At 46.9% G+C, this 25,565-nt stretch overlaps 7 protein-coding genes across 7 annotated transcripts; 3 read left to right on the top strand and 4 right to left on the bottom strand.

The window, feature by feature from the left end:
- Positions 1-1,513: 1,513 nt before the first annotated feature.
- Positions 1,514-3,235, bottom strand: N7481_010267 (uncharacterized protein; the record flags this gene model as incomplete). The annotated part of the gene is made up of 1 exon (XM_057269486.1): positions 1,514-3,235. The coding sequence occupies one exon, from the start codon at positions 3,233-3,235 to the stop codon at positions 1,514-1,516; it is 1,722 nt and encodes a 573-aa protein (XP_057120163.1).
- Positions 3,236-3,264: 29 nt separating this feature from the next.
- Positions 3,265-3,588, bottom strand: N7481_010266 (uncharacterized protein; the record flags this gene model as incomplete). The annotated part of the gene is made up of 1 exon (XM_057269485.1): positions 3,265-3,588. One exon carries the CDS (start codon positions 3,586-3,588, stop codon positions 3,265-3,267), a length of 324 nt encoding a protein of 107 aa, XP_057120162.1.
- A 1,030-nt stretch (positions 3,589-4,618) lies between these two features.
- N7481_010265 (uncharacterized protein) lies at positions 4,619-6,253 on the top strand (the record flags this gene model as incomplete). The annotated part of the gene is made up of 1 exon (XM_057269484.1): positions 4,619-6,253. One exon carries the CDS (start codon positions 4,619-4,621, stop codon positions 6,251-6,253), a length of 1,635 nt encoding a protein of 544 aa, XP_057120161.1.
- A 5,098-nt stretch (positions 6,254-11,351) lies between these two features.
- Positions 11,352-13,930, bottom strand: N7481_010264 (Zn(II)2Cys6 transcription factor; the record flags this gene model as incomplete). The annotated part of the gene is made up of 3 exons (XM_057269483.1): positions 11,352-12,789; positions 12,870-13,561; positions 13,625-13,930. 3 exons carry the CDS (start codon positions 13,928-13,930, stop codon positions 11,352-11,354), a joined length of 2,436 nt encoding a protein of 811 aa, XP_057120160.1.
- A 3,836-nt stretch (positions 13,931-17,766) lies between these two features.
- N7481_010263 (uncharacterized protein) lies at positions 17,767-18,379 on the bottom strand (the record flags this gene model as incomplete). Its single annotated transcript, XM_057269482.1, has 2 exons — positions 17,767-18,065; positions 18,298-18,379. The coding sequence occupies 2 exons, from the start codon at positions 18,377-18,379 to the stop codon at positions 17,767-17,769; spliced, it is 381 nt and encodes a 126-aa protein (XP_057120159.1).
- Positions 18,380-18,950: 571 nt separating this feature from the next.
- On the top strand, positions 18,951-19,520 carry N7481_010262 (uncharacterized protein; the record flags this gene model as incomplete). Its single annotated transcript, XM_057269481.1, has 1 exon — positions 18,951-19,520. The coding sequence occupies one exon, from the start codon at positions 18,951-18,953 to the stop codon at positions 19,518-19,520; it is 570 nt and encodes a 189-aa protein (XP_057120158.1).
- A 52-nt stretch (positions 19,521-19,572) lies between these two features.
- N7481_010261 (uncharacterized protein) lies at positions 19,573-20,550 on the top strand (the record flags this gene model as incomplete). The annotated part of the gene is made up of 1 exon (XM_057269480.1): positions 19,573-20,550. The coding sequence occupies one exon, from the start codon at positions 19,573-19,575 to the stop codon at positions 20,548-20,550; it is 978 nt and encodes a 325-aa protein (XP_057120157.1).
- Positions 20,551-25,565: the final 5,015 nt, after the last annotated feature.

The following is a 25,565-nucleotide window of genomic DNA, read 5'->3' as shown; positions in this document are numbered from 1 at the left end:
GTCTCACGTATCTGTGGATGAGTAGCGTGTCTTTCGGATGTATAGTCAATATTAAAGAAAGCTACAGTCGACTCTAGATACAAAGGCGGTCCAGAAGTCTGGCTACACACGCTAATTATTTAGCGCGTTTTTCGCGTCCACCCCCCAACCTCTCCTTTTCAAACACCTAATACACCACCAATATGCGTCAATTTGGTACCGAAATAAGTGCTAATCGAAGGCCTGGGGCAGAGCTTTCATCTGAAGCCCGCGCCGCTATCATATTTGCACGTGAATGTGGTGTATCGCCTACTAAAATCGCTTCCGATATAGGCGTTGCGCGGTCTACGATATACAAAACAATTGAACGCTTTCAACAACAACACAACACAAAATCAAGGCCTTGCTCAGGTACCCCTAGGACATTTGACCTCTCAACATTTAAATATACTGTTCTTCTAGCGCGTCGGGAGCCCTGGAAAAGCCTCAGTGAGCTTAGTGCTACGATACCCGGTCATCCATCTCGATCAACAATTAAGCGATTCCTCCGCCATAAAAGTCTTCGGAGATTTAGGGCGCGCCGTTGTATACCTATTTCAGAGGTAGTTGCTCCAAAGCGAAAGAAATTTTGTCGAACTTGGCGCCGTGAGGCCCTTAATTCCCGCCTCGAAGACTTCATCTTTTCTGACGAATGCAGCGTCCAACGTATTCCGAATTTAAACGGCCAATATGTTACACGCCTTGAAGGAGAAGCATATCGGCGGGGACTTGTGCTTGTTAAGCCTCATGTAAAGGACATTAGTCAAATGGTTTGGGCTGGTATCTGGCTTGGGGGGCGTACAAATCTTATGATCATGGAGCGTGACTTTTCAGAGAATCAAAATGGGGGCTATACAACCCAATCATACATTGATGTCTTAGAAAAAGGTTTTATTCAACACTACGAACCTGGAATTATCTTTCAGCAAGATAACGCCAAAATCCATCGTTCATATAGGGCGCAAGAGTGGTTTGAACGTCACGGTATTGAGGTGTTAGATTGGCCTGCACATTCGCCCGATCTAAGCCCTATTGAACCCGTGTGGCGTATGCTCAAACGCAAATTATATGAGCTATACCCTAATCTTTTGAATTGCGGCACCTCTGATGCTGATTGGAAGCTATTCAAAAAGGCGATAATTGAGGCGTGGGATGCCCTAGATCAAAATAAAATTGATAGCTTAATTAGATCGACGTATGCGCGTGTATGCCTCATGTATATCCCTGACATGCGTAGTTGGGACTTTGCGCAGCTCCTGAGGCCCAGACAATCTCTATGCTTGAGCAGGAATCGCCAAAACGAGGGTTGGTCGGGTTTTCAAAGATGCGCCGAAATTGTTCTTTTCGGAGCATTTGTTCTCATGACATTATTCTGTCACCCTGATATGCAATGTCGACGCTTATGCTCTGCCTACCTATGTTTACAGAAGATTAAGAATGTACTGTAAAACGCGACTCACAACACCACTGTGCAATCCTCAATTTTGTACAAGTCTCAATTATTCCCCAACAGAGGAATCCAAGATTTCATGCTCAAGAGCTCCCATCGACGCGAAAACGCTTTCGTGGGGGGGGGCCTGCACGGATTTGCTGTCTGTTTTCGGATTGAAAAAGAGTCTTGGACCTGCTGCAGATAAGCAAGAAAGGCAAGAAAATCGTCAAAGTCCTCCCAGTTTTTATTGGCCCTTGAACGGATTTCCGGGAGCACCCGGTCCCACAGATGCCGCAGACGGTTATGCGTCGCGCCGAAGTTGGGTGGAGCCCAACGGAGTAGCTCCAGCGCGAACGTGCACACAGATTGGTTGACCCTTTGGTAGGTATTAGTGTACTTGAAGTTTCCTGCGCCTTCGGAAGGAATTTGGTCAACGAGGAAAACACAGAATGCGAACCAGGTTGCTGTTCTAAGATGGGCGGCATGCTCGTCCCATTTTCCAAGCAATACACGCGAGAGGTTGTCCCTGCCAATCTTGATTTTGCGAGCTTCGTTGAAGTGGCTTCCGTACTGGTCGAAGTAATCCTGCAATTTAGACATGAAAGTTTTGCATTCCCGCCAGCTGCGTGCCGAGTAGAGCCGCAGGTCCCCAGGAGCCGGCATTTCTGGTGATAGTCGGCATTCGAATTGACTACGCAGCTGTGTAGGCGGTTCTGATGACAAAATTTCTTTGGGTTTCCGTTCAGCTTCATTCATATTCAGTGAGACCAAAATCTCGTCAGTCGAGGCGGTACTATTATTCCGTTTTGCGAGAAATTTCGCTCGGGACGGAGTGGAGTTTTCGACTTCCTGCAGATACATAGCAAAGGAATTGTAATCCGAAAACTGCACGTATGACTTTTGCGCATGAGCACGAATATCGGGGAGAACTCCTCTCAGCAAATAGGCCATAAATTCATTGCTGCTGATGTCCGGAGTGACAGGTGCCCATTGGATTAGCCAGAGAGCAAAATGAGTGACAGGCTGGGCAATTTTCTGGGAGGCGCTTGCAATTCCCTCAAGGGCTTGCCTGTGGTTTGCGTATCGTGAGAGCTGCTGAGCTAGGAATGTACAGTATAACATCCATGATGTGTTTCCAGACGCTATTATGTGATTGTGCCACTTATCCATCAGTACGGGCGAGATGTATTTTGCACCTAGCTCCACTTTGCGAGCCTCGGTGTAGTAGTTGGGGTAACGGGCGAAGTGGGCTTCCATGGTATTAATATAGTGTACGCACTCAGCCCATCTTCTTCCTCGGTAGCTTCCAAATTCAAGAGCTGGCGGAATTGGCGGAGTAGCTATTCGACGCACAGTTGTAGATTGGATGAATGGCCACGGCGCATCGGGTTGGATGCTTGTCCGATGTTGAGGAGGGACTGCGTCTGTTGCTTCCTCGGGTTCGTGCCCGCTTTCAGAGAGAAGCGTCATCTTTTTTTCATTGTTCTCCTTTTCATAAGGCCCTATGTAGAGAGGGTGTTCCAGGGAAGCAGATCCAGGGGCTACGTTGTTGCCCCAGATCGCCGGAGCTGGTGACTCCCGTTTCACTTCCCCGTTGACCATCCGTGCTTGGGTAGGGGCAGAAGTTGCAGCCGCGTGCTCTGATATATGGAACTGGTGAGCTGCCGGAAGATAATCCTCTAGTTGAACCCGCTCATTATTTGCAGGCGTGTGACCATTGGCAGGTGTGTCGTTATCGGCAAACGTTTGATTATTTTCAAGTGCATTGTTATTTCTCGGTGCCATATTCTCGCCGGAAGGGTTCAGGACAGATTTCATGAACGCATCCACAGCGCTGCTGGTGTCTTGGCCGGGGCAACGGAGAACGCTGTCGATTCCGAGATGACAGGTGGATTTGGAACGACAGACGATCTAGGAACCACCGACGATTGGTGACTAACCGAAGCAAAAGCGTCGGGGCCCACAGTTCGTCGAGCGTTGTCGAGGCGTTCTTGCGCTTCTTGCAGCCATTTCCTCTCCTCCGCGATTTGTGCCTGCAGCTCTATGAGCCGTCTGCGCTTCCGCATCCTTTCCAGATTTTTGGAAAACTGGTGGATTTCCTCATCGAGTTCAGAATCCCCATTGTCGTCGTCGCTCATCGTGTAGGTTATTTGGTTCCCGTGGTGGTGTGCTAAATGAGAGTGTCAGGGGTAGAATGACGCAACATGAGTTTTTTACCGCCTATCACACCGCACCGCCTACCGCTGCACTCAAAACACCGCTGTTCTTTGGGTCTCGACTCTCAACAGACGCACGCTCCTATCCGTGCCAGTGCCTCCACCGCTAAGTACAATTCACACCGATAATGCAATATTCTCCATTCCCCATCTTCTTGACGTTGGTCTCATCTACCCAGTATTCCTGGATCGAGCGGAGAATGTAATCGATTAGTAATCGAGGTCTGAAGCGGCCAACCTGGAATAGGGCTGTTGACGATATTGCCGATATACCGATATTGGCGATACGATATCGACAGACGATACGATATCGGCTGCTTTTGAATTTGTCGATGCCGATTGCCGGTACGATATCGGCGGGCTTCAAATTTGACGATATCACCACCCACGATATCGTTATATCGTATCGGCATCGGCACATTTTTCCTTTAAATCATCTAGAGAGCGAGCGTGCTTTGATCGAACAGCCGTTTTATTTGACAATTTATGAATGCAAAACCGGGGCATCGCGACGGCATAATTTTACCAACTCCGACCCTTGACTGCTACCACTTATACCCGTCGCGAATCAACATCAGCATTCTTATGGTATCACCTTTCAAAGAATATCTCCGGATGCCTAGCAGATCCCTCGCTGTGCTAAACACTCTCTCAACAGCAACTTCGGTACATCGTGTTTCTTGGAGACAAGTCTTAGGATCATCGCAAAGGGAAATTCTCTATTCACCGCCTTATTGCCGGCCTGGCAGGCGGTCCGGGATGATCACCCGGAGACGAACCGGCAAAAAGGGATTACGTCAACTCTCGCTTATAGCACGCCCAGAATTATAGCACCAAATTTTCGTGGATGGACCCACTTTTCCAATTTTACCATATAAAATGACCACTTTTATAGCACACTCAGTAATTTTCCAACCATATATGCTTAGTCATACCAACGTGACCAATCATAATGCAACATTCAGTCGCCCTCTCAGCCAAGATGCCCACCACCAGGCGTGCTAGAAAGGGTATATCTGATGCTCAGAAACAGGCTCTACGTATCTATGTATCTGAAACGCACCCTACACCCTCTCAGAGAGCTTGTGTTGAATGGTTTCGGTCTAAATTTGGTCATCTTATTGATCGTGCCACTGTCTCGAGGAAATATCAGCATCTGGATACTAGTCCAGCTGGTCTGAATATGCGCTTATCGACATCGCATTGGCCTAAATTAGACCAAGCTCTCTTTGAATGGCAACAGCGACACCAGGATGCTGGCTTTCCTATAACAGGCCCACTACTTCGGCTTAAAGCGATCGAATATTGGAGGAAAATACCTGAATATACAGGATTTCCAGAGCCTCTTTTCTCTGATGGATGGCTTACTCGATTCAAACAACGTCATTCTCTCCGATATCATACCTTCCATGGTGAATCTTCATCAGTTCCAACCTCGATACATGACGACATAAAACCTATACAGGTGGTCTGTAATCAATATCAACCAGAGGATATCTATAATATGGATGAAACTGGGCTTTATTGGCGTCGTATGCTAAATGGTGGCCTATCAACAAATGGTCATGCTGGTCAAAAGAGAGACAAAGCCCGAATTACTATAGTAGTTACAACAAATGCTACTGGTTCAGATCGAATGCCTCTATGGTTAATTGGTACAGCAAAGACACCACGTGCTCTTCGAGGTGTAAATATTCATGCAATTGGATGTACCTGGCGCTGGAACAAGAAAGCATGGATGCGCAGTGGAATTATGGCAGAATGGCTCTATGCCTTTTATAAGCATATTGGCAAGCAAAGACGTGTCCTACTTCTGCTGGATAATTTCAGCGCACATTCAAGCGCGCTTGAAGATATGCCACCACCGTCAAATATTAAGGTGCTATTTTTACCGGCAAATACAACGTCGGTTTACCAACCACTAGACCAAGGTATTATCCAGAATTTGAAGCATCATTATCGGAAGAAATGGATGTATTGGATGATTAATATCCTTGACCGGAATCTTGATCCTGACAAGAAAATAAGCCTTAATTACACCCTCCGCTGGCTTACCCAGGCCTGGCGAAACAATGTGCTTGATCAGACTATAAAGAACTGCTTTATTAAGAGCACTATTATTGGCCGTGATGTTGATCAGACACATAATATACCAAGGCCAGAAGTGCTTGAATTAATGCCTCTATACCAGAGCTTGATCAATCGGTTTCCTGCAGATATAGGTAGAGATACACATTCAGTCATGTCATTGGATGATTTCCTAAACCCATCTGACGAAAACGACCTCAGTGAGCCTGATTTATCTGATATAATCGCTTATTCATCTGGTGGGGATGATGTTGGTGATGGTGGTAGTGATACTGAACAGGATGACGAATATATATTTGGGCCACCAGTAGAGCTTCCATCTAATGCTGAAGCTATGGATAGCATTCAAAAAGCTCTTCTATGGGCTCAGCATCAAGAGGGCACTACAGAGGAGGATATACGTCAGATAGAGGGGCTGGAACGTCTATTTACTAGGCTACAGGTGGATGGGATGAGACAGAGGACACTGGATGAGATGGGCTTCCTAAACAGGAAGTAATATATGTCGATCACCAGGGGGATATTAGTCATCAGACCACTCCTAGCACAATTTCACTTATAGCACATAATTCTGTTGGATGGAGGGGTGTGCCATAAGCGGGAGTTGACTGTAACGAAAAAAGATCGCAGCACGAGTGCTTGAGTGGTACTTTCGAGATTTGTGATATTTCGGAGGAAGTTTACATGGAAATATTCAACGCGACACTCAAAAATGCCGCATCTGTCCATCATTTCCTGCTTGCTCGCCCTCCATTTGAGGTCGGCCCGACCATGCTAATCGATGGCGAATATATCTCCGGGAACCAGCGTTATTTACAGGGCTCAGGAATAGACTTTTTTTCGGACTGGTAGAAGCTCATGTTTATGAAAGTTGACACGATGCGTTGTTGGTGTTTTGATTTGGTAGCTGCGTCACGAACGTTGAAGCGACGTTGAAATCCTGGAATACGACTTCAGAATAGTTTTTTCATCGAGATGAAAACTGCGGTTCCAATCAAACTAGCATATAATCAATCGTGAAACGGTTCAACGGGCCACGATATGAGGGCCAACTCGGTCGGACCCTCGATCACAGCTGCGCGAGCGACAACGCGCCCGCAGCACTATAAATATGTCCCCCAGACCCCAGCACAACGGTCTCTTCGCAAAAATGTCCCAGTCAGCCCAGCCTAAGACATGAGCAGTTTCTCTTCCCCCTTGGCCGTCTTTTGTACTGGTGCGATTGAACATATCGAGTCTGGCGTATGCCTTGTTCCAGGACGAGATGGCACCCAGTAGCACGGCTCTGCTTCGGACTATGGCCTGCACCTTGGGCCTTCTTTCTGTGGTACGGAGCCTGATCTCTCATACTTGTGATTTAACTGACGCTCACAACACCGCCTCTAGCTTGTCTATGCTTGATGGGGATACGCTCATGGAAGGTATGTACATCAACCCTAGCACTTGATACCATGCTGACGGGAATATTCCTTGAGAATGGTGAAACCACTTTCCCGGAGTCGATTGGGCATGTCGGTCAAAGTCAGTAACCGGCGGTATTGAAATTGATGGTCATCGCGGACCTGCCGCACCAGACGCATGCAACGGAGGGCACAAGGCAGTGGTTGCCCTGACGCGTCACAGCGCGCCACGTACATTGACACGCCCACAATGAAAGAAACATGAGCGGCTACGTCAATAAGCAGGCCATCTCCGTCTTGCATTAAAAACTAGCCATATACCTCTTGAATCGTTAATGGGAAATTGTGACAGCTGAAGCAAACCATCAGCCAGGTGCTTTGCGAGGCTGCTTCGGCTGGCGATTCTGTGGCGTTCGGTGGTAACATCGATGAGGGAGCATCCGATCGGCTCGTGGCCGCATTTGGGAGGAAACAGTCATCTTCATCATATTGACCTGACAACATGGTTAGTTGGCCTCCAAACTATCTTAGTGATGGCAGCGTACTTGCCAGCTTCTTTATCAAGTAGGCCACGGTGGCAGTTATGAATCGCCCTCTGCATTGGACACGGCCAAAGCAATTTGCCGTTGGATACACTCGATCTAGTACCAATTATCAGCCGCTGGCGCAAGATGGGTGTTCGCAACTTACCTTGCTCGCGGCCTAGATGAGATTCCCAATAACAGCCACAATACACTATTCCGATCGAACTTGTGGGAACGACCGAACCAGGGCTGTGTGTCATTGCATATGTCAGCATGATTTCCGGTGAATGAGGGTGGTGCAGACTTGCCGTCAATATAGTCTGGCATCAGCATGGACAAATCAAAGACGAGGTAGCAGGCGTCAGCTCGATTATACGTTCACTAAGGCCCGGGATCACTCCGTACCGCGGGAATGGATGTGGGCCATATCTGCCAATGCATAGCTGTTTCGTATTTACTGTTCGTACGCCAGGCAAATCTTCAACCGTGTCAGGACAAAGTATCACTGTAGGAGAGGTTAATGGTATTTGGTCTAGGGCAAACTTGGAACTGACCTGAAAACGACTGCTCTCACGGTGAGAGATCTGGGGTAGATCCAGTGCTGCAGCCTGGATTGTCGCTTGCTCAGCTACAACCAGGCTTGACAGAGCTGGCCCTCAGCCTGTGGCCAAAAGCTCGATTCGTTGCTGATTGATATTATCCCCGGACAAACTGTGGTCTTTCTCGGTGGTCGTCGATGCTCGGCTTCTCTTCGTTGTCGCTGGATGTTGCAATAGCTCACTCGGCCTAGCATCGGACCGGATCATGCCGTCGTCGAAGCTTCGAATCGGATATGGGACAAGGGGTGCAGGGCCGTCGGGATACGGAAGCTAATATAGTGACAGTTAACTTTGGTCGGACAGGATGAAGCCGGGAGAGATAAAAACATGTTGAAACTCTACCATATGGCTAATCAAAGGGCACTCAGCCTTCCTAGGTTTGTTCCGTCAACGTGGGCGAAATGGACGTTTCAAGCAGGTGTCTTGGAACAGCGAAATAGAAACGCACTGGGATTCATTGGTCCGGCCCGACGTGCACTGCATCCTTAGTTTTGAGGACAATGGGGAAGTACGGCTCGGTCGTGGCGAGTGCCATCTTGAAATTTGTCCGATGACTAGAAAGTAGCATCAGCGATCTTTTCTGATGGGCACAGAGCACGACAAGATAAAACCCCAAGTAAATAACGTCTGCACTGAGATCCAAAATGCAGCCCCGGCTATGGGAATAGGCAGAGGCAACGCACCAGGGTGACTTAAAGGAGATCGAGCGGCTCGTGGTCGAATGTTGCCTTCTTATACGGGGAGTCGTTAGCACAGGACGAATACTCTCCATATTGCCGCTCATAAAAAACTTACGTTGTTGGCTATTGTTGTTCGCTGCATTCTGGCAAGGTCGAAGCGGCTGTGTAAGGGACGACTTCGATCTATCATTAATCATCAGTAGGCAGCTTATGAAGGCAATTCATAACTCACCGTGCGTGCAGCTTCGATCATTTTGAGGTCATCCAAGGTACGCCAAATGGTTTCCTAGAGGGATAGTAGAGGAGGACTGATCTTGAACATATTCCATGTCAACATGATTTCAAATGACGGGGCAGCTACACTCACTTGCTGTTTGAAGACTTCAGCATCGAACAATGAGAGGCTAGTGCGATGCAAAAGGCCAGTTTAATTATAAGTGCATGACTTTGAGGTCAGTCCATACCGAAGTGTTGCTGGCCAAGACGAAAAGCGATCGATATTTCTGACCCAGAGTGACAAAGGAATGCTTGCGAATGACTGTTCTGCTGTTCTGCTGGCAAGAGATCGGGTATTTATAGCATTGCAGCGAGTCATTCTGCTTGTGTCGACGCAACGATCGCTGTGAATTGTGAGGGCACAAACACAGACGACCCTTCAATTGCAGCTGGTTCAACATTTCATCATTGATTTAATGCAGCACTCGGAGGCATTGTATTTTTCTTTCTGGTGATCCAGTTTATAAAAAGCCTTTTCTCACTGTTGGCACTGTTTACACAGTCGTGGGGATGCCACAGAAAAGCATCGATGACGTGTTTAATCATCAACCATTGTGAACCAGTACCTTATTGCGACTGACAGGGTGGCAACAGATCATGCCATTTGATTCCACTCACCGATGATGAGCGCATTCTTTTACTCAAAGAATACCCCATCAAAATTAGAGAAACATCAAGCCATGTTGCGCTGCCTGATCCTATTTTATGCACAAGAAAAGATAGACGTTGTACAACTTACAGTGCGGCGGGCTCCTGATCTGTGCGGCCCCCGTATGTATCACAACAGAGTCCCTTGTTCTCCCGTCTGCTCATGCCAGCTCTCCTTTTCTTACATTTTCAGAAGACCTGGATGTTTGAAAATGACACCAGCACAGCGCCTATGGAATTGCAGCTTGAATCGGTCGTGGCATTGTAATAATCTGAAGTCACATCCCATGGCTCCGTGTCAGGCTTTCGACGGAGATCGAAGTAGGCGGGCTGATCTTATAGGATCGCAGATCTCCACGGCTTGTCCTTGGCTTGGCCCCCTGTATACAATTATCATTTGGTAAATGCAAATTTCGCTCACACGGGAGAGTTATAACCAAGATTTACAGCCAATTCACCTTCCTTCTCCACTTCCAGGCCCTCGCCATTAGGACCAACGGTATGATTAATTCAGCGATGACAATTCGGATTGGCTGATATTTTGGAATTATAACCCAGCTTGATTCAAAGGATGTATATAGAACCCTTCATTGCACATCACGCAACGAACTGATTGTACACTGCCCACATGGTGCAAACGATAAGCTGGACCTTGATATCGTTAGCTCTCCCATCACGTAGGCTCAAAGCTTCGAAAAAATACCTCAAGGGCAATCATCCATAGTCTCGAAATTGCGTCAAGAATAGCAGCCCCTAGCAATAGAAGGCTCACGCTTGATAGATGATGCAGCCTTTTCCGGCCCTGTGTGGCGCCTTTGGTTAACCACAAGTACCATGCGATCTCACAAAGGTGATACAAAAAAAGCAGGAAGGGAGTGATACAGTGAATTTTATGTAGCAGAAATGCCCCCAAAAATGTCACTAATATCTTTGAGATCGCAGAGGCCAAAAAATAAACTCGGAGTGCGATACGTGTTGATCGTTTTGTGAATGGATTTTTGAGCTGCTGAAAACCGATGCGGAGAAACTGAGCCAGTATTAGCTTAGAACTAGCCTTTTTATTAATCTGAGGCGTACAGTTTGTGTGTACGGAATTATTGAAAGAATCCCAAGAAAGATTTGGATCCACATCGATGGCTTCTTGCTCCAGAAAAGCCCTGTCAAAACGGCGGGCAAAAGAAGATAAGACGTACATTACCAAGTCCATCTTAGGAAATGGCCAATCACCTTGGACGACCCACAGAAAGAATAACCTGGTAATCAAAGCAAAGAAGAGTAATGTGAAAAGCATTGGCAGTTCGAAAGCAACGACAAAAGCCATAGATGTGCTACGGTGGTAAGAAGCCGCAGATGGCAAAATTTAGGTTATTAAATACGGTGGCGCTACATTTAATGCAGGAAGGTTTGTATCACTTGAAAAAAATGATAATAGACGCGCAGCCTGCGCCGTCATCTTCATGATATCCCTGGCTACGGTAGGTATGTTTCTGATGTTTGCAATTGTTCCAGAGACTCAAGGCTGCCGGAACTCGCGGTCCAGGATGCATTAGAGCCCGCCATGGACATCAGCAAATCGTCGATGCTGGTATCGGAATTTGAGATGAGCTCCGACATATCTGTGTCAGCGTCGAGCACTGCTGAGGTACTTGGTATTATACTCAAAGAAGACGGAGTTTCTTCTGAATCCTGAGTTCGTGTGTCGTCGTGTATATTGCCATACCTAGACAAATTGGGTGAATCCATCCACTTGGAAAACTCCCGATCATTTAAGGCTTGCACTTCTTGCTGAGGCGCCATTGCATTCTCTTCGGGAGAGTCTCGAAGCCATGGAAAGTTCGGATCGCGGGAGGTTTGAAATGATCCAAACGTCGCAGGGATGCCGCTCAGGTCGAGGTCATTAGCTGGAGCTATGCGACCAATACAGCTGCTGAAGAACTGAAATGCCCGTCGAGCGGCCTCTGAAGTCCTTCCCAGACAATGCAGCCAAGAAAGACCTTTCTTCGTCCTCGTCCAAACCAGCTCTGACGATTCAACAGAAACTGTCCTTTCACCTGACCTCGTCGGTATTGGACCAATTGAAATATCGAGGAGTAATATTACAGTCGCCTGAGTAAGAACATGTAATAGATCCCACCACTGCAGGACTTCATAACACCAAACCAGATCTGGCTGATCTGGTAGAAGTGCCATGATAGCCAGGGACGCACGGAGACAGTTGAGAGCAGCTGTATTGGCAAACTGGGAACGAGAAGGCTGTGAGCCGCTTTTCTTTCCAAATGCATGGCTGTTGAGGCAAGGTCGATTAAGCACGATGCGGGCGCTGTAGTAATTCAAGGCGAGGGAAATTTGAAAGGGGGAGCCGATTCTCAGTTGTGGATTACCTTGATTGTCTTGGAAACTGAACGAAGGATGTAAAGTCGATATCCAGTAATCCACCTTTTTGCTATAAAATTCTATACGGCCTTCGACTCGCGCTCGGCCTGCCCGGGAACTGTCGATCGCATATACTTCACTAGCGATGGTATGGGCGATCAACGACAGGTCTACCATATAGAAAAAATAGAGGGATGTGCTGGGAGTTAGCGACTGCAAAAGATCTCTCTGAGAATCCATCTGCTTCTTTCCCAACTCTATGGTCCACCGGTGTGCGTTGGGTGGTGGGTGGATGTCCGGTCCTGCAGATCCCAGACCTGGCCCGAGAAGTGGCGGAGGTGTGGAGCAGAAAGCACTTCCGAGGCAGGAAACTCTCCCGGTCATGACAAAAAGAACATTCTCCAGGCGAAAAATCGACCACCACAGTAGCTTGCGAGCTTCGTCTGATTTCAAATCGTGCTCGCTTGGCTTTTGCTGAAGATTGATCCCTAGCGCGATAGCCGAGCGTACCGCAATGCCAATTATTTTCCATGATCTGAGATAGTGTTAAAAGCCAGAGCAATATAGAAGGGATCCGTCAATTGGAAGGGCACTCTTGAGGAACCCACATCATACCTGTTTATCTGCGATACTACCAGGAAGTAGAACGCGAGCAGGGCTTCGGCCTGTACTTGCTGTAGATCATCATGATCATAGAGAACGCTCTCTGAAAGGCTCAGAGATTTAGCCCTTGCCAAAAAGAGATTCTCATCTGCCTCCTGCTGTAGGTTCTGTTCAGAAAGTCGACCAATAGCGCACCCGATGGCGAAGATCATATTGAAAATGGCCAACCATTTTCTGCCAGGATTTATAAGGCCCCCGGAGTAGCAGCGGTCGTACTGAGCAATAAAGAGGTCCCGTCGAATGAATGGGAAAGAAATGTCAACCTTCGTCAGATAAATTTGGAATAATTGATCCGCTAGCGATTTTGGTGGCAAGATGAAAGCGTTGATTACATTCAAATTTGAGATATTTTGATAATCGAGGTTGTAGTTCATTGATGCAATTGAATCGTCAATTGGAAGCTGGTGCCGTGGGATCATATTTGGAGGGGCTTCTCTGTCACTCTGCTTCGTAGCTTCTGAGTCCAAGCGCTGCATCCACGTAACTTCAGAATTCTTCCCCATCTGCCCAGTCGCCCTGCTTTTTTCGCTCCGATTAAGGTCCTCCTTCACAACATCAATTGCGTCCAAATAGCCGATCGAGGATGAGGACGAGGCACTGGACGGCCTGTTCTGATGCCCTTCCAAGTTTGCACCACACGGGCTCTGTAGATGCTTTCGTTAGTTTCTTCAAGATTCCAACATCGCCGATTCAAGGAAAATACATACTTTGAGCGCCTTCGCAACTTGGTCAGCGGTAGATACCTCGAGTTCTCCTAAAATATTTCGAAACATCTCCTCGTAGTTCTCAATCTTTCTTTTCATCAATTCTAAGTCTTTTTGCTGTCGAACACCTTTGGCATCCGAATAAAAACAGGTGTTTAAGCCATGGGCATGGCAAAAAGAGCAGGTAGGCCGGTTGCCATCACATTTGATTTTTCGTTGTCGACAAGAGTCGCAAGCCTGGCTGGTTCGTCGCCCACTGCTTTCCCGTCTTTCGCGTCGTAGCCGTGGAATAGGAAGCTTATACGGCATCTCCACACGGTAATTCATATTTAAAGTCGTCAATCTCAGATACAGAAGTAGATTTGGTCGAGAACATAAAACCACAGGTACTGCAAAAAACAATGAAAGCATGACTTGCGCCGCTGTATTTGAAGGTGCGATTACTCTTGCCCCCATTACGTCATGGTACCTAATACAGTACGATTACATCAGCAGATCTATCCACCGAGCCAATGAGGGCCACCATTTATCAGGATCTCTCAGTATGTGTGTCATCATATGCCCGCAGAGTGAGGGGTGACTCTACAGGTTGCGACAATGCGAAGCCTGGGTGTATCAGCAGTGCTGTTCACTGATGATAATATACCTCACTAACACTGGGAGAGAATTGATGAGATACGAGTGCGGATCAGGAACTGTTGTAGTTCAGAGGTATGAATTGTGTTATTTATTCAGAGGGAAACATGAGGCTATATATACAACGAGAAGATCAAGTTGATTTCCAATCAACTTGGTTCTTCGTATACCTACTTCGGGATTAATTCTGATGGTTCGGCTTGGTTCCTGATCTGCACCAGCCTCATATCACAACATCATCGTCTGGGCGACTTTCTTGTAGTAGTGCATTGAGCTTTCAGGGAATATCTCGGCGTTGGTCACGCCAAGGTATGTGATGATCTTGCCGCCGGATTAACTTAGCTCCACTGTCCTTTTCATGACTTTCAATTCGCGAACCTACATCGCCCCGAACATCCAGCTCATCATTCTTAGCCTCTTCTCGCCGGGCCTCCGTAGCCCGCCCCCATTCGAAATCAGAGAAAGGTGAGTGATATACGAAGGAGGTCAAGTCGACATGCGGCTACCTAAAGCGGCACATGGTTTTACTCTGGTGGGTTCGTCATGTGCTTCCTGAAGGTGGTACTTTACCAATAGAGACTGGATAATTCAGCAGCCACCCAATTGCTCGCATGTTTTGTGGTATATGTACTTTTGTCTCGGATGGTCCAGGATTCAACTGACGCGTCTGTCTTTGAAGATTATATCGAGCAGCTTCTCCAACACTGTGGTAAAGGGCCTGAGCCGAAGTCTGTGCTAGTGGTGGATAATGCATTCTTTCATCACTCGAGCAAAATTGAAAAGATGTCCTCGGAAGCTGCTGTAAAGCTAGGGTTTTTGCCAGCATATTCTCCAAATTTGAATCCTATGGAGGAGGGTTTTGCAAAGCTCAAGGCCTTTGTCCGCTGTGATTGGCAATCCTACGGAGAATTTTCAGAACAAAGATTCGACAATTTCCTTAGATGGTGCACTGACGTTGTCGGTGCGAGGGAGAAAAGCGCAGAGAGGCATTTTCGGCACGCCGGCTAAGTTATACAGGTATGGCGATGCTGGGGTAGCAAAGTTCGGAATTAACTTTACTGGCTGACTGGAACTGATTCCATCACGGACATTATTGCAAACCGCGTTGAATTTTGAATTCCAACAGTAGCTGAATAGAGATACTAAACATATGAATCCAACTTTGCCATGCTGGTCGATGTTAAAGTTTACGCGGTTTCGCCTTCCATGGCGGAGATAAAGCGAGACTCGAGGATGATATATATTACTCACCATCCTCGGAGTATTCTAGCTTATGTTGGAAACTGTGTGGGACAAAACTCAAGGACAAAAACTGTAATTATTTATTATCTCTTATTCAACCAGAACTGACATAACTTATACAAACTTCGCTCGTACTGTCTCTTTCCTCTTGATGAGCCATGTAAATTGGACGCAGGCGGACTGGTTGGTCAACGCTAGGCGTCCAGCTCTTGTGTCGAAAGTGTACTTGGCACAACGCCATCAGATACTGCTAATATATGCACCAAGATATCGATTCCTTTTGTATTTGCCCGATGAAAATTGAAAGCGAGACGTGCCACATTCACTATTGGTGTACTCGGGCATGTCGCGCTGAAGAAATCCTGTCTGGAGCGCGAGAAATCCTTGGAGAGCGAAAAATCCTCTTTGGAGCGCGAGAAATTTCTTCTGTCCTGAGAGCTTTCATCAAACGGTTGCGATTATTACGTAAAGCGTAAACTGTTCTTGGACCGGGTCGACTGGGAACTTTTGAGACTGTTTCGGCCAGATAATCTAAAGAGGCTCCATTGGGGAACAGCCATCTGAATCTTTCGAAATCGCCTTTGTCGTAAGAATCGCGACAGAGCCTGTTGATTCCACCTCGGACTTCTAGGTAAGATGCACCATGATGGGTCAACCAGCTTAACTGTCTTTGATAGTCATTTGATCGAGCTGCGCTCTCAACGAGGCCTCCGCACGGAACATACTTGAGTGACGCTCCCCGTTGGCCCAGAATATTCAGACCTGGAGTCACACCGTTTTCACGATAGGCATATGATAAAATGTGGCCTCGCGATATGTGATGATATGTTCCTAGCTGACAGTTCTCATACCATTCTTCTAGCTCCTCGCCGTGAAGAGCCTTGATACTTTTCAAAATGGGCGTAAGGGGTGTACGGCCGAATCGAGATCTCGTTTGACGACACGTTATACAGAAATTCAAGTAATCACGTAGGTCAAGGTTCGTTGCGATTAGATCCAAGATCTCTAGGGGTAGAGTATGCAAAGATGCCATTATAGTCCTGGTATGGTTAATGGCACCGGTGGTATACTAGCAAACTAGGAAGATGAGTAAGAGGTATCGCGATCGAATCTTCTAGTTTGCCTTTATTGTGTCGGATCGGAATAAAAGCGAAAGACGGACGCTTCGAGGGTGGAGAAGATTAGGCTTATAAATGACACATTATCACGTGATTATATCCTCGACCCCTTTGGATGTTTGCTTTGTTTGCAAGGGTTGGGAGTTCCCCTATTCAAGTCGCGGCGCTAAGGGAATCCAATCAATGGCATCAGGCGACCCAAGCCCAGCATTCCACTGGTTACATGACTCGTGGATGGTAGAGATTCCTACATCTGGTTGGTCTGCGGCACAATCCATGGCATAACCGAAATTTCAGAGTAGTAGGAGTGGGACCTACGTTCCCAGGAAGGGGGATAAAAACTAATGCAAATTTCCCCTCTATGTTCAGTCGGCCGTCTAGGTCAGGAATTCACGGAAACTAATAAGATCCGACATTGGCGGAAGTAATATCATCGAGGCCTATAATCACAGGAAATGAGCTGTTAAGAGACTTGATAGGTATTATATCAGTGAGTTTCTATGTGAAGAGTAGGATCTACAAGCTAGCTAAATCAGAGCTAGGCTTTCTTTGGTCGACTGTGCATTCTATAATAATCTCCGCGGAAATTTCAGGCAGACTTGGGAACTGAACTGGTGATGCAGAATCGAAGATGCAACGAGTCTATTCGGGCAAGTAGTACGTTAAAGATACTAGTTCCCGAGTTACTCGGCTTGTAAATTGGATTTTTGAATTTGAATACTAAAGGGAAAGCCAAATGGTGTATTGGAGGACCGCCACGAACAAATTGTTTAATGGGTTGTATTCTTTAGGATCCTTCTCACTGGAACTCTACATCTGATGCTTCAACGAAACAAAATTCCATAACTCTGACTGTATATCTTTCTATTTTACACTAGAAGACCGTCCAAAGAAGAGAAAGTCAGCTTCAAATGAACATTTAATCTTCAAGTGAATGCGTTGAAGTAATATCTGACATGGGACACATAGGATCTCTTTCAATCGACCAAACTGGACTTTGACTCTTTCGAGCTCTCGGAAAATAGAGTCCGAGCAATCAAATATGTTTGCCAAGACTTGATGATAAATATATCTACCTGTCAGCCTCGTTCTTGCATTCAAGGAAGCCGGATCCTGTATTCTCCTACTTATATCGCTGGTCACGACAATCTATGGATCTATATCTCCATCGACTGGGATTATTTCCTCGGGATCTTCCACATTACTCCGGAGCCAATTCTCGAGTGTAGTAATGTAGCTTCGCGCGAGGATCACGGAGTCGATATCGGGTGGAAATGGGCTCAGTGGGATTTCCTGTCCACTTCGATCCAGTAGCCAACCATCTGCCCGAAGCTGCTCCTTGATAGAATGGTCCAGATCGGAAATTGCGCTCTCTGAATCAAGGACACACTGTTGTTCCTCCCACCATGGGTACACGGAGTTGGTAAATATACACCCCTGAGAGGATTCTGGGGCGATTTGGATTGGTAAATATCTATACGTTCCCTAATATCCCCTGTGAACTCACTTTGCTCTTTGATATACCTTATCGCGAGAAGGTACATAAAGTAATAAGGCAACAATCTTCCCATGACCATTCTAGTCGTAACTAGCGACCGGCGCAACAACATATGGCTCAGCTCTGCGATGGTTAACCTAGCTGCCTCTGCATCAAATATTGCAAGCAAGATATCGACGTACCTGCCTCAGCATGCTCATTGGGACGCTGCGCTAGAACTTCGGCGGGTTCAGGGCTCGGCGCAGCATTGAAGTGATGAGACATAGTGGACGAACAAGAAATTGATAAAACCCGTAATTAGATTGAAGGACTCTTTGACAAATGCTTTGGTAAATGCTTGAAGACCTGTGGGTTGACATACAGGACCGAAAGAAGTACAGAGACGCTATTTATGTATTTCCCATCTGTGTAAGATTCCTTGCTGTAGCGGTGCTGAGCGTCGACCCGGGCCAAGACTGCCCGGGTAAGAACAAAGAAACGCACGGATCCGCTTAGGGAAAGATTCCTCTTTTTATTGGTAGTTAAGATAGTGGGAGTCCACTCCATTCCAAGGCTCGTCTGAACAGACAAAGAACGCTCGGGAGAAACCCCAAGCCCGGTGGATCCGCTCCGCAGATTCAGACAAAGAGGCAGAAACATCACGACCCGCATCAAAGTGGGGCGTAATTTGTCATATATTGGGATAAACATTTCGCCGGTGCCGGACCATCTTTGTGCAGAGTTGGTGATCATATCACCCCCCTTTCCTGCACTTGAAGACCCAAGTGCTTTGTATCCTCGATGTGTTTATTGCGCCGACCACGGCAATTGTGACAGATTATTCTCTCCCTTCAACATGGCAGGTCTCCCTTTACTGAAGGGAAACTTCATTTCCTTGGAGGATGCCCTGACCGACGACGACAACATCTTGCATCGCTTAGACTATCCGCAGAAGCTGAAAGCCTTCTGTTCAGATCTCCTTACCCATAGACGTGACATTGAATCCTTGGTCTCGTTCCATCTTGGCGTGAAAGATTGCCAGGTTGCCGAGGAGGCCGATTGGCTATTTGGAAGTTACAATGTTTGCATTCCAATCCATATAGGTCGGCAATCCGAGGAACGTGTTCTTTTTCGTGTCCCGCTGCCTTTCAAAATTGGCGAGGAGACTTTTCCTGGGAATAGTAACGAAAAATTGCGCTGTGAAGTCGCCACATATATTTGGATCCTTGAGAATTGCCCAGATGTTCCAATACCTTCCCTCTATGGCTTCGCCTTTCCTAATGGACAGGCTGTAAGTAGGCCTGTTCTACTCTCTTATTCAGAAGAGCTACGGCTAACTTTGCCCTTAGTTTGCTCTGGAGAAATGCATGGGTTGGTTTACAAGATGGCATTGGCGCTTGAAGCGAACCATCCGGTCATGGTTTAGATACCCAAATACTTGTCCATTTGTCGGTACCAGGAATGAAAGTGCCATCAAAATGGGATACATGATCATCAGCTTCGTTAAAAATGGGCGTATGCTCTCTGATACGTGGGGAGAATATCTCTTAACGGACAAGACTCGAAGACATACTCTTTTCAGTGATATCGCGAAGATCATGGTTCAACTGAGTCGAATCCAATTTCCACGTATTGGATCGTTAAGTTTGGATGACGATGGCCTGATCAAATTAACGAATCGTCCCCTTACATTGCGACTCCAGACTTTAGAGAATGAAGGGATTCCCACGATACCTAGGAGCTCTACCTTCCAATGTGTGGAACCCTATATTCTGGACCTTCTACATTGTCACGACAATCGCATACACTATCAGCCTAATGCTATCCATGACCTGAATGATGGGCAGGAGCAGCTAGCCGCTTTGACTATGATGAAGGGTCTTTTGCCGCATTTTATTTCCAGCCAATATCGTGACGGCCCATTTATTCTTTCACTCACTGATCTCCATCCAAGCAACATTTTTGTCGATAACGATTGGCACATCACTTCCTTGATTGACTTGGAATGGGCCTGCATCTTCCCAATCGAACTACAAACACCACCCTACTGGTTGACTGGTCGACCTATCGATGATATTGAGAATGGCGAGCATCTCCAAAAGTTTCAAGAAGTCATGGTTGAATTTATAGATGCGTTTGACGAACAAGAACAAAGACTTCACAGTTCCGCCCCCGCCCAGGCCGAGATCATGAGAAAATGCTGGGACAGAGGAAGCTTCTGGTATTTCCAAGCGCTCCACAGCCCGAAAGGTCTTCTTCGTGTGTTCAACGAGCATATCCAGCGCATATTTTGTGAAGAACATTGCACTCAGCGGGTCTTTGATCGGACAGTTAGCCCATACTGGACCACAAAGGCGGAAGATTTCATTCAAGCGAAACTATGGCAAGAGACGGCGTATAAGGATCAAGTGAGGAAGCGATTCATTGAAGCTGACCAAACATGTACATTCGAGTAATTGTTTCGTGTCAATCATGTCAAATCAATAAATCTCTCTCCGTGATTTCTCGATGTGTATTCCTTGTGCAAGCACTCGCCGCTTAGTCTTTTTTATTTGTCTGTCTCTTCTTTTGTGCTTCCGACCCTGAAGATAATACCTGGCCGATGTTTGGATTATTGGCGATTTGCTGAGAGGGTAGTTCAATGTCCTTTTTCCCCCGAGCTCTGCGAGCTTCTTCGCCAGAAGACATGGACATATTGATGAGCTGGTTTTGCACTATTCTCTTTGAATCGGAGACATCTTTTCCTTCTTGGTCACTCATCTTGACCATTCACTTTTCGAGGGAGAAAAGTAGAAAAATGGCAAAATAGAAAGTTGAGAGGTAAAGGGTGCCGCGAACAGTTTATGGAGCGGGGTTGGCGACCTGTGCGTCAAAATCCAAATTCAGTGGGAATTATGCATGAGTGCCCTTTCGAAAGCCCGAACTAGCCATGATGAGTTAGGAAAAGGGTGGCGGCCAATCATGAGAGAGCCACCCTTTTCCCACACGAATTGCTGCAATGCCTGACGGCCCGTGCCTCGACGATGTGTGCACAGATTGGGGCCCCATTCACATCACACCAGCCATGTGATTTGCAAGACTTAAATTCCCAGTGTGCTTACAATGCAGACCTGCCTCCTGCTAACCTTGTACTTGAGGATAGCTTAGATCTTATATCAAACGTGGGTGATCCCTTGTGGTATTTACCATCGGTGAGGGTATTTAAAGGATTGTGTGCGAGTAATGAGATTATGTATCGTGAAAGCTGATTGAGAGTTGATGGTGAGTTTTGGTCCACAGAATGCAGTCGTTGTGAGTCTATAAGTAGGTCACTATGAAGAGAGCTTTGACTCTATCTATAATCACACTTCAACATTCACACTCAGGGCACAGAAAATTTGCCCCGTCCACTGCCAGAGTCGAGCTTACCCTCCTGGTCGATAGGTTTGCTTGGAAGCTTCCGGTCTCCTGGCCAGGAGCAGCTGAGATTGAGACGAATGATAAATCTCACCACCCCCGTAGACAGAGCCATGTGCAAGGCAGCAGCTTCTTGTCGGTCCATGAAAACCGGGTCTCGGACTAAGTTTGCGTTATGATGGACCCAGTTCATTAGGTAAGATAGGAGGATAGTTCTAGTTCCGAACCAGCGAAGAATTGCTGCCTCCAATAGAACCATTGGACCATATTTCAAGTTACTGGAAACTTGCGACTCGGGTATGGACCTAAAGCATTCCATCTTTTTCTATACAGTGCTGTCATAGGCTGCCCATCGAAAGTAACCCATTTACTACAATGCGGGCATTTTGAGCATCCACCAACTGTTCAGGCAACGCATCATACAGTAAGAGAAGAAATTACACTCTGGCATAAAGCTGAATGTGCAAGCTGTGGGTAGCAAAAATACCTCTTCGTTCTTGGCATTGCCATTTCAGAAATGAACCCACTTAAGACTTGGAAATGCAGATCCGATATATCCTGTCCCTTCTCGGACAATATTCATCGCAAGAGTCTAGTTTTGTTCAAGTGTGCTCTGAACAACCTTGGTTCCCTTATCGACCTTTTGCTGTGGGAGCTAGTGTTCGTAATTTGGCCACCACCTCTGCAGATGTGTTTAACAGCAAACATCTAATCCAAGATATAGAAGAAGATATCAAAATGATCCTTGAAATTATGCAATCCAAGCCCGATCGCATCGTGGTCACGGAAATGTTTCATGTCAAAGCGTAGCAAAAGATTTGTCGGGGTGGCCGTCGAGAAGAACTGTACATTAATGTCTTTTATGTTTCTGTCGGACCTATGGCACAACGGATGACCTAGAAGGGGTTGGTATATTGACTTGATGATAAGAAACGAGAAAAAAAATATTGTCTCTTAATTCGAATAGGAAGGACCACTTGAAAGATCTTTTCTCGCATCATGACCTAGATAGTAGGTTGCGGTAAAGCTATCGGAAAAAAATGATGCATGCTCTGCCGTAGTAAAAAGTACTGGAGTTACCGAAATCGGCTTGATGGCATAGCTAGGCCCATGGCTATTATGAGTCCTATGCAGCGTATACAGTACCCAAACAGCCTTGTCCGTGGCGAGACTGAGAACCTCTTTCCACAATTACAACGTTTCGAACTTTGGCCTCCCTGCTGGGGCTGAGAGGGGCCGAAACTTGTGTTTGTGTATCATTAGTTGCTGCACGGGTGGAATCAGTTCAAGTCTCAACGGCATAGTGTTAGGTGAACCATCACTGAATGATCTAAATTATGATCCATCACCATCCAATTTCAGAATCTGCTTTGGAAAACTTGCCGCTATTACTGCATAACTGCATAGCTTTGGCTTGAATGCGTTTCTCTCGACATCATCTTGCATATAAGTGTCTTGATATATTTTTTTACACTCCATCACCCCCCCTATACAAGCCTTTGGATCGCCAATTTGTCTCATCCAGCTTCGCCGCATTGCATTCAGGCCCGTTCTGTATTCACGACCACCAAAAATGGATCTCGATGGCAAACCATCGTATAGACACTCAAAGCTCGACTTCAATCTCTTCCGTAAAAGGCCCGTCGGTATGTGCTATCTTATTCCAGCTATGGCAAACATAAAAGCTAATCCTGATCAAGACAAGCCTCCATCTCCGGTGCATCGCTCCTCTGAAGCTTTTGTGAACAGGCTTCCTTTTCTATATTCGAAAACCGAGGAGATTGTCTGGAAATGGGAGCAGTCGAAGCTCTGTGGCCAGAGCATCAACACTACCTTGCAGTCCACCATCATGCCACAAGATCACCCTTCTAACAGACCGGACAGGGCAGACAAATTCGTTTGTATGCTGAATGGAAGTGTCGTCGTGAAACCTCCGGCCTACCTGACGAATCTGAAGCCGGAGGATTATCAGGTGGGATTTCTGCATACAGAGAACCTGACAGATATGAAGATCATTCTCCTTGGGCTACCCAAATGGAAAAGACCTTCCAAAGTCCGGGAAAGCATGCTTCGTTTTGAGAATTTGCTGGCCGGGAAAAGTTTTCCACTCTTCTACAATTGGTCAACCGAGTACTGGATCTCAGATTCGGTCATTCTCGATCCACGGTCAACCGATGAAACTGAGATAATCAGTAAGGGAAAACGAACGGCAAGTAGCCAAGATTTGAGGTACATTTGCGCTGGCCTTCCATCAACCACGATAGGGCCTCTTTTCAACACGCTTGTGACCTCGGGGAATGCAGACCCAGCCTGCTTTGAGTATTCGATGGGGTTCATTTGGATTCATGCGTCGATAGATGGGAGGAACTTCGAGATAGAGCTTGACACTTCTATCGATCCGTCTTGCGATCGCGTTGATTACATGCTACAACAGATGAGAGAGAGGTCGTGGTTGGTTCAGGCAAAGCTAGCGGAGAGGTCCAGCAGGGTGAAAGCCGCTATCTCGGTTCAGGTTCTGGGCGTTTCTCAAATTCGCGTCACTTCTACTCATAAACCAATTACTCATCAGTAGGATGTGTTTCAGAGCCAGGTGCCATACCTTCGCCTGGGCCATGCTATTTGTGTCAAAATGTCTCTTCAAATTCCATCATCTTCATATCAAGTTAAAAACAATTGCGTTATTCGTCGCGTTGCCGCTGTACCGGAAAGACTTACCGAAGGGACGAATTGGTATAAAGAATCGGCCACTGAGCAAAGATTTACCTCTGTGTAATACGTAATATCGACTGACTCGGTTGGTAGGTATATTCATCAAAGGTACATTTGAAAAGCCTTTGCTGTATTCGCAGAAGACAGATGTAGTGTATAACACGTAGAGAAAGCACCAGAGTGGTCCTAGTCCAAAAATACAACAGCTGCTAGTCGTAAGGCAAGAGTGTAGTCAGCGTGAGAGAGCCCATATGACGAATTCTTGATGAATCTATGCATAGATAGTGTCCATAGAGGCCCCTGAGCCAGCCGAATTTTATCCCCGCTGCGACCGCCGGGTCTGCTCCGTCTTCTGCTCCGGCCCAACTGGCACATCAGTCATATCACTTTTGATCCGCTCCTCTGCTTCCGCCTCGACAGCCTCCAGCCGGTGGAGAAGGTCTGCCAGGTCCCTGCGAAGATCCTCGATACACTTATTTTGGTCCGTCAATTTACAATCTAGGGATCTGGCCTTAGGTTAGCCCTTTGTGCATTGCTTGGAGGGAATGTAAAACTCACTTCACCCGCACGTCCAGTCTTCAAGTATCATCTGTTAGTAAAGACTTTGCTTTCACAGTAAGGGGTGACTCGGACTAACTCTGCGAGGCATGTGAGGGTAAGCACGTTGCTGTCTCTGGGCTGAGATAAGAGTTCGCCGTATTGAGGACTCGGAAGCACCCCGCGATCGTGGGTACTGGGAGGATCGCCCAGTTGCGGAACAGCTTTGTCGTTCTTGTTCGAGGGCATCGATGGCTCTTCCTCGGTAGTGTCTCCAGACAGAGATCGGGATGGGCTTGGGCTGTATTCGGATTCCGAGGATGACAAGGACAGTGCGCGCTGCAAACGACGTCGGAAGTCTGGCATCTGCCGGGTGCGTGGAATTTTTCGAATGGCTCCCATAGTCGCGTATTGAATCAAGCGGGGTGTTGCAGACAAATAGACCTGTTTGAAAATTATGACGGGAGTGGCTCTTATATGATTCGTGACGGGTGACACTCTATATATGTGAAAATAGTTCCGGCGAGCAAATGGCCGCAGTGGAAGAGACCATCCCCCTGAGCCCCGGCCAGCCATATCTGGCCTCACATCGTGAAAATTCAAAGCGGGGCCCAATAAGCATTTGGCCACACTTCAACGGAGTTTCAACGGGACAAACGTTGACTAACAAGCTCTCGGCACGAAGTGAACGTCCCAATCCGCGGCTTGCAGAAAGTTGGATTCGCGGTTGGAGTTGCAAGTCAGCGCCCAGCGATTGGTGCAGCAAAGCTGTCACTTTCAATGTGTCCTACTAGCAAAGATTCATCTGCGTGCACATCGGGCTGGATAA

The sequence above is a fragment of the Penicillium waksmanii genome, assembly GCF_028829765.1.
Source record: "Penicillium waksmanii strain IBT 27052 chromosome Unknown utg000008l:1.0-5622682.0:1.0-5626561.0, whole genome shotgun sequence".
Lineage (NCBI taxonomy): Eukaryota > Fungi > Ascomycota > Eurotiomycetes > Eurotiales > Aspergillaceae > Penicillium > Penicillium waksmanii.
This window is presented reverse-complemented; position numbering and strand designations above follow the sequence as displayed.